Source organism: Grammomys surdaster, unplaced genomic scaffold (assembly GCF_004785775.1).
Source record: "Grammomys surdaster isolate TR1022 unplaced genomic scaffold, NIH_TR_1.0 239, whole genome shotgun sequence".
Taxonomy (NCBI): Eukaryota; Metazoa; Chordata; class Mammalia; order Rodentia; family Muridae; genus Grammomys; species Grammomys surdaster.
This window is the reverse complement of record NW_021604684.1, coordinates 4,232,740-4,241,337: the sequence shown is the minus strand read 5'-3', so window position 1 is coordinate 4,241,337 and position 8,598 is coordinate 4,232,740. Positions and strand designations below refer to the sequence as shown.

General features: G+C 45.7%; 1 protein-coding gene across 1 annotated transcript in view; it reads left to right on the top strand.

Annotated features, from left to right (window-relative positions):
* The first annotated feature begins 447 nt into the window (after nucleotides 1-447).
* The window catches only part of Gnal (G protein subunit alpha L), a 127,748-nt gene continuing 119,597 nt past the window's right edge, over nucleotides 448-8,598 (top strand). Inside the window, exon 1 of the mRNA XM_028774328.1 lies at nucleotides 448-1,022. Coding sequence (XP_028630161.1) covers nucleotides 677-1,022 — 346 coding nt within the window. The 5' untranslated portion in view covers nucleotides 448-676. The remainder of the gene's footprint in view (nucleotides 1,023-8,598) is intronic.

Genomic DNA, 8,598 nt, shown 5'->3' with positions numbered 1-8,598 from the left:
TCCGTTCAGCTGGTTTGTGTCACAGGGCTTTTTAAAAAGTGTATAGAGCAGGGTGCTGTTTAATATCTTCCCAGATCTAAGCTGCCAAGCTTAAGGGAAGGGTCTGTCGGATAGAATCTATCCATTGCTACTCAAAGGTCTCACCAACCCGTCCTTGGGAGTTTTGCTCATTCATAGAAAGTTCCACCAAAAACTAACATTTTCAATAGCGTTTAACAACTCTCCATCCTGCTCCAGCACCGTAGGTCGCTTAGTCTCTGTCGCAGCTCTGGCCAGAGGTAACCTAATCATCCCTGCAAGAGAGCAAGGAATTCTGCCCGGTAGAATTATGATAGGCAGCCAGGGTACCAATGTTTGCCATAGGAGGCGGTATTTACGGTAACGGGACAGACTGCGCGGCGGCATTTACGGTAACGGGGGGGGGCCGAGCTGACCAAGGCCGGGCAGCTTGGTCAGCTCCGCCTGCTCGCAGCGTTCTCAGGTGCAAGCTTGCGCTTGGGACGTTCGGAGGATGCACAATGGCCCCTCGGGGCATTGAGGGGCTGTGGTCCCCCAGCCGGACCTACCGCAGCCACGCCCAGCAGCCGGCGCTCCCGGGTCCGAAGGCAGCACTGCCTCCCGCGTCGGCGGGAGCCCCGGTCTGACCCGCGGGGACTTGCCCACAACCGGCGTCCCAATGGGCCTGTGCTACAGCCTGCGGCCGCTGCTCTTTGGGAGCTCGGGGGACACCCCCTGTGCGGCTTCGGAGCCGTGCGCGGAGGATGCTCAGCCCAGCGCCACTCCTGTCCCTGCCCAGATCCCAGCCCCGGCTCCGGTGGGGACCCTGCTCCGGCGTGGCGGCGGCCGGATCTCCGCGAACGCGCGGCCGCCAGGCGAGCTGCAGAGCCGCCGGCGACAGGAGCAGCTACGAGCCGAGGAACGGGAAGCGGCTAAAGAGGCCAGGAAAGTGAGCCGGGGCATCGATCGCATGCTGCGCGAGCAGAAGCGCGACCTGCAGCAGACGCACCGGCTCCTGCTGTTGGGTAGGTTTGCACCGGTGGGCTCGGGAGCTGGGGGTTTGGGGCGGGACTCTGCCTTGGGGAATGTCAGGCGTGGGCACTGCAGACAGAATGACTTTCAGCCTGACATTTAAATGGCTTCGTCGCCAGAACGCTCCTGGATGATTTCGCTCTCTTCCATGCCTTGTGACCGAGGGCCAGTAGCTCACCGATTACTAATTAATGTGCCTCTCTGGGAAATTTCCGCCCTTGATCCATTGATTTCCGCAGCGTGAACTCCACCGGGACGTCTGATCCTAGCCCTCCATTTCCTGCCACAGTCCGGGCAGCTTAGTTTGTTCTAAGAACGCCAATGATAGGAGACTTAGAAAGCCTTTTAGTGGACCACAAAGCTTTTATTGAAAGCACAGTCTGAGAACCGGGCTGGGATGAATGTAGGGTGCTGGCTACTGAGAAACCGCATCCTTAGCCACCTAGTGTTATAAGTCGCACCGGTGACGTGGTGGGTGTTTGCTCGTCTCAGAACCAGGGACATAAGAGAGTGGCCTGGCCTGCCTGTTCCCACCCTGTACCCCGCCCCCAACCTCAATAGCCCCTCCCCAACTATGATAAAGTGGACATAAACCTGCCAGCACCTGGAGGTCCGCTGGTATTTTTCAGAGTTTTAGCATAAGCGTGCTCGTATTAACTAACAACTAGAAAACACTGTGCGATGAGTGTGCGATGAAAAGGGGAAATAGGTCATGAGGTCCTTGTGTCTGTGTGCATAGATTTGTAAGCACCAAGCCTTGAGGTTGCAGGGCTTCCCTGATGCTGGGATCCAAACGCAGGTCCTCATGCATGAGCATCAAAGGCCGTCTCTCCATCCTTTAAATCATAAAGTGTTGGCTTTGTTTTACAGATTTACCACATTTATTTAGGTGTGCTACACATGTGTGTGGAGGTCAGAGGACAACTTATGTGAGTCTGTTCTCTCCTACCAACCTGTGGTTCCCAGGAATGGAAGGCAAGTTACCAGGCTGGGAAAGTACTGTCCCTGAATCATAAATTCTTTGTTCTACATGCTGCCTTTTAAATTTCCAAGGGTGGGGAATGAAGACGTCAGAATCTGATCCAATTTTGTGAACTATCAGGTGGAATGGCTAGCATCTGCGCTCAGCTCTATGTAAGGGGCTATGCCATGAGAAGTAAAAACTGGCTTACAGAAGGACACAGCTCTTAAAATCTCAAGAACAAATGTTAAGTTTAAACAGGCTCACCCACTTTAAGAATGAATAGTTGAAAAACAAAACTAGCTACCATATCATGGTGAAAAGACATGACTTCTAACGAAAGGGAATTTTCTTTTGAAACCAGACAAACAAGAGACAAACAAGAGCTCTACCTTTTCTTCAAGAGATACATTTCCAGATCTCTATGGATAATGGAAATCATGTATAGAACTCTCTACATACTATGCTTTGCCCATGTCTGTATACCTACTGTGGTACATAATGTGTAAATTGAGCACAATTTAAACTAACAACTTATTTAAACTAACACAACAGAGACTAACAACTAATAGAATGTTTATGAACAATAACCTGTGGTAAATGCTATACGGATACACGATTGTGGTTTCTCTCCAAATGTTGTTGTCCTATACCTCCCCCTCTTCCGGTGCTTTTTTTTTTTTTTTTTTTTTTTTTTTTTTTTTAGGTTTTTTTGAGAGAATTATGGTCTCAAGAAATAGGTTAGTAAGGTAAGGCCATGAGTTATGATTAACAAGGTTTTTTTCTTTTTTCTTTTGTATGTTTCGAGTTTTGTCTGCGTGTATTTCTGTGCACAATGTGGCTCCTTTTGAGCTTTGAAAGTATGACCCAGTAAACAAATTGGAAGTATGTGTGAACTTTGAGCTTTTGTTATTTCAAGCATGAGGTAGTAAACAAGCTGTATCAGGCTATGAGACAATATCTTTGAAGAGTACAGTCACTCGAAATTTGTTACAAACAGTTGAAATTTATTTTGCCTTTCAAAAATATATTTAGTGCCCATGCCTGCCACTATGGTTCAAAGTAGGCCTGAAAGTCTAGAAATGTAATGTTGTATCCTCAGGCTCTCTTGAAACCTTTGTTTCACCATGTTCTAGAAGTTGGTACTGGAGAGCAGAACTCTGATGCTTTGTCTTCTTTTGAGGCAACTGTTGTATTCCTTTTTGATGTACGGTAGTTACACTTCTTTATCTGAAGTTTGGTGTTTGCATATAGTTTGAGTTACCAGGGTTAACAGTGGTTAGAAAATACTAAATGAAAATTTTTAGAACTAAAGTATTTGTAAATTTTCTATGGCCCCTGTAATCAACACAGTGAGATCTTGCGTTGAGCACGCCCCTGAGAACCCCGCCCCCCAGGAGGTGAATCCTCCTTTGTACAGAGTAGTCACATTGTATATGCTACTTGCTTGTTGGTCACTTAGTAGTTACCTGGTTTTGATACACTTTGGTATTTTCAAGTATCTCTAATACTAGTCTGTTATTGATGGGGGTGGGAGAATCGGCTAGGGTACTTTCTTTATTCTGTAACATGGGAAGGAATCTGCATATATACTCTATTAATGACCTTTTCTTTTCTAAAGACTGCAAAGACTTGACACTAGCAGACATTAACCAGACCCAGGGGTCCAAGAAGTGTGACATCCTAGATGTTCATAAAGAGTATAATGAGCCAGGCAGTGGTGGCACACGCCTTTAATCCCAGCACTTGGGAGGCAGAGACAGGCAGATTTCTGAGTTCGAGGCCAGCCTGGTCTACAGAGTGAGTTCCAGGACAGTCAGAACTACACAGAGAAACCCTGTCTCGAAAAACAAACAAACAAACAAACGAAAGAGTATAATGAAAGGCTAGGGCAAAGGGTGGTATAGAGGGAGGCATGCTTATCACGAGTACAAAGTATTTACAACAATATAAAGACTACAAAGGAAAACTGTGTTTTTTTTTTCTCTATAACAACTGTTGGCTGCGGTTGAAATGCTGAGACAGTTTCCTTAGGTGCTAACCCTCCAGTGACCGTTTCAGATTACCGATCCTCTGAATGAGGTACATTGTAAACATCTGTGTCGGGTTATGTTCCTGTGGAGACATTCAACACATATGATGCTCCAGCATTCCAAATACACAGAAACTCCAGTGTCATGCACCTTGATTTCATCACCAAGAGTTGGTGACTGGATGTGGAGCACAGGCCGTAGGGCAGGATCTGAGATAACTCTCTTTTGTAAACAGGAAGTCTGTCATGGAGGTGCCAACAAGTCTGTCTTCTGGTGTGGATTCCTGGGCTTGTAGTCAGCATCTTTCACATTTGCTATTAAAATATTTTCTCTGTGCATGGGTGAGGGGCTCTCTGCTGTTCCTTCTCTTATGAAGACATCAGCTCTCTCAGATTAGAATCTTGCCTTATGACCCTATTTCACCTTAGTGACCTCCTTAGGCTCTGGGACAAAATAACATCGAGGATTAGAATTCAATATATAACTCATATATTGAGTTACAAATGAAAAATTGTGTCCTAACCAGCAATTAGAGCAGAGAGTGTGTGCCCTGCCTTACAAGAGGCAGCTTCATTTCCTTGATGCCTTGTGAGAACCTACACTGGCCCCCATAGTGGCCAGGTGTTATGAACTCCTAGAATAAGATAGAAATACCAGTTTTCCTCTGAAGACTAGTTTTTCTAGGCAGAGTCTATTGTGTAGCTCTGTCTGTTCTCCAGAGGTCCACCTGCCAAGTGCTAGGACTGAAGGCATGTGCTACCTCATCCAACAAGACTATTTCTTAAGCATCATTAGATCATATTTTTGTGAGCCACAGTCTGCGCAATCAATCCATGGTTAGCTCATTCTTGCTTCTGGTTTCCCCCAGGCCACACTGAGAAGACTCACTGATGGAAACCCTGGGTCTATACTAATTAGAAGCATAATTGGCTTGATGAGGTATATCAATCCATTTCGAAACTATCATGAAATACCTGAGGCCAAGTAACTTTATAACAAAGGAAGGTTTACTATGGCTTGTACTTCTGAAGACCAATATTGAAGGGCTTGCAAGTGGTGACTGTCTGTTATCCTCTTGGTGATCTCTTGGCCTGGTGCTGTTCTGACATTCAAGATGGGGAAGGAGAAATAAAAGAAGAAAAGAGAAGGGAGGAGAGGAGAAGAGAGGAGAAGAGAGAAGAGGAGGGCCCATAAGAACGGAGTAGAGGGGAGGTCAGGTCCTGGTCTCTCTCCCTCCTCTTCTAAAGCTCTTGGTTATTCGATCATGGAAATCTACCCTAAGGACCTCATCTAGATTCTAAACTGTTCTTATAGGCACTACCTCTAGACACCAGATTTAGATTAAGTGTCTACTCTCTTAATACCTCAAATTTTCAATTAAGCTCAACACATGAAGCTTATGGTACAAATGCAGAGCTGTTATACAGTGGCACACATAATACCAGCCTTTGGGGAGTCTGAGGTAGGGTTACCATGAGTTTGAGGCTAGCCTGGGTAATAAAGTGAATTCCATGCCAGTTAGAGCCAAATAGCAAAACTTTGTCTCAAAAAGAAAGATGGGGGTGGGGAGAATGGAAGGGGCAAAAGTAATAGATGGATAGGATAAAAGGAATAGATAGATAGATAGATAGATAGATAGATAGATGAGTCAGACATATTTCAACCATACCTCTTTCATGAAAAGCAATCTCTTTGAGACAGTCACTACTGCTGTTTGTTTGTTTTTAACCAGAATCCTGGTGTGACTTTAACTCACGTCTTTAGCTCCTTTAGAAGCACAGGGTGAAGTCCCACAAGAATTTTTCACCACCCTGTGGAGTTAGTCATCTTTTCGTTTAGTCTATTTTGGATTTGTATGTTTGTGCTGGCTAGTTTTTAAGTCAACTTGACACAAGCTAGGATCACCTGGGAAGATGGAATCTTAACCAAGAAAAACGCCTCAATAGGATTAACCTGTAGATAAGTCTGTGGGGTATTTTTCTTAATTGATGGCTGATATGGGAAGGCTCAGCTTGCTGTGGAAAGTGCTACCCCTGGGCAGGTGGTCCTGGGTCCTATAAGAAAGCAGGCTGAGCAAGCCATGAGGATCAAGCCAGTAAGTAGCACTCCTCTATGGCCTCTGTACCAGCTCCTGCCTCCAGGTTCCTGCCCTGACTTCCCTGGATGATGGATTATAAACTATAAGATGAAACCCTTTCTTCCACAAGCGGCTTTTGGCCATGGTGTTTTATTCCAGCAATAGAAACTCTAAGACAGAAGATGGAGCCAGGTCATGTAGCATTGCTGTGACAAACCTAACTGTGAGGGTGGGGAAGGATTGAGGAAGGAGCTTGGAACTTTAAGCTGAGAAAGCCATTAAGTGCTCAGAGCTCAGTGGGCTGTTCTGCAGGAGCTTCCAAAATGTGAAAACTGATAGAAATGCTTTCAATGGAGACATGGATTGTGAAGCTTCAGAGGGAAGTTTGAGAGTCCTTTAAAGATTACCCCAAGCCACTTGCTATTTGGTATTAAGAATCTCTGGTTTTGGTCGACCATATTTAACAAGAGACCAGAACCACTAAAGTGAACATTTTCTTTGCTGAGACAACCAGTGCTGATCAGCTGAGCCTGAGAATCAGCTGTGATTACGAAGACGCCAGCATCATTGAGGCGAAAATCTTCTGGGAAGTGTTTCCTTCACCAAAGATCAGTACACAGAAGCTGTGTTCCAGGGGAGGCCACTGAGGCTGTACCTTGTGCTGACAGCTGAACTTGGTAATGAGTAAGAGTTTTCTAGGCAGTACTGGTTTAGAAAGCATGAAGCGCTCACGGTGAGCCACTGAGGCTTGGTACAGTGTGGCTTGCCTGGCATCCCTGAAAAGAGGCTGGGATAGGCCGTGGGTGAAGGTGCACCCTCAGCTGCAGTAGAGTTCCATATTTTGAAGGGATCATGAAGAGACAATGAGGCTTGGTGTCATGTGATGAAATCAGAGTCCCTGGAGAGAGCCTAGGAAAGGGTATTGGTAAAGATGCAGCCCCGTTGCAGAGACCCCAGCATTTTCGAGAGGCAGTGCCATGGCTGCCAAGGACAGCAGAGGATGTGGAATAGAGCCACATCCTGAGCCTATGAGACAAGTTGTGTGTGTTGTGGGTAACAGAGCCAGAAAAATGCCAAGGCCAAGGCCCTTTGGAGCCCAGGGGATTGTGAGTCCAGACACCAAACTCTGAACTTTGTATACTGTTGAACTTTGATCTGGTTTAGTTTGATTATAACTGTGCTCTGGTTCTTCCATCTTGGAGTAAGAACATACCTACTTTTTATTTAACAGGCATCCATAGTTGAGAGGCTTTGAATTCTTAAAGAGATGAAATTTTAGAGAAAGCTTGCAGTTTGGATATTTTAGAAGAGACTAGACTTCTAAAGTGTTGGAACATTTAAAACCAGTGGGATTTTTATTTAAAATTGGAATGTTTTATATTGTCATGTTAACATGGCATCTTGGGGACAACAAAAAATGTCGTGGCTTAATAAGTGATGTGTTTGTGTGTCAAGCTAAGAAGGAGTCGATTTTTATGGCTAGTTTTATGTCAACATAAGCCAGGACCATCTGGGAAGAAGAAATCTTAATTTAAAAATACCTCCATAGGATCGGCTAGTCTATAAGGCATTCTTTTGATTGATGGTTGATGTGGGAGGGCCCAGCCCACTGTGAGCAGTACCACTCCTGGGCGTGTGGTCCTGGGCTGTATAAGGAAGCAGACTGGCCAGGCGGTGGTACAGCACACCTTTAATCCCAGCACTCTGGGGACAGAGACAGCCATATCTCTGAGTTCGAGGCCAGCCTGGCCTACAGAGTGTGTTCCAGGACAGCCAGGGCTATACAGAGAAACCCTGTCTTAAGAAACAAAAAAGAAAAAGAGAAAATAGTCTAAGCAAGCCATAAGGATCAAGCCAATAAGCAGCGCCCCTCCATGGCCTCTGCATCAATTCCTGCCTCCAGGTTCCTCCTCTGACATCCCTGGTTAGTGGACTATAAGTTATAAGGTAAAATAAACTCTTTCCTCTTCAAGTTGCTTGTGGTTGTGGTGTTTTAACACACCAGTAGAAACCCTAATTAAGACAGTGTATATCTGCTCCAGTTTGATCTGGTTTAGCTTCATTTAGCATGTGATTAAACCTTTGATTTTGAACTTGGGTGAGCAACATCACACATCCTAGAATGTCCCCTATGATCCCATGTTTATGCAGCCACCATGTGACAGACCAAGTCGCCAATCTCGGCTATCTGTTCCACTGTACAACCCTGGAAGGTAGCAGCACAACCAGTTGCTGACCAAGAACATGCTGTTCTGAACAAGAGGTATGAGGTGAACACAGAAGATGAATGGATGATAGAGAGGAAGGACCAGGCACTATGGTGGTGATACTAGACCGAGCAGCTGTATCATTCCCTGCCTCTCTGTGGGGTGGGGGGGGGAGGGTTTGCGGGGAAGAATTGGGAGAAGAAGAACACTCAGCAGCTGAGCAAGGTCAAGGATAATGAGGTTGGAAAAGAAGACATCGGGGCTTGTGGGTTCCCAGTGTAGAGTGAAAAA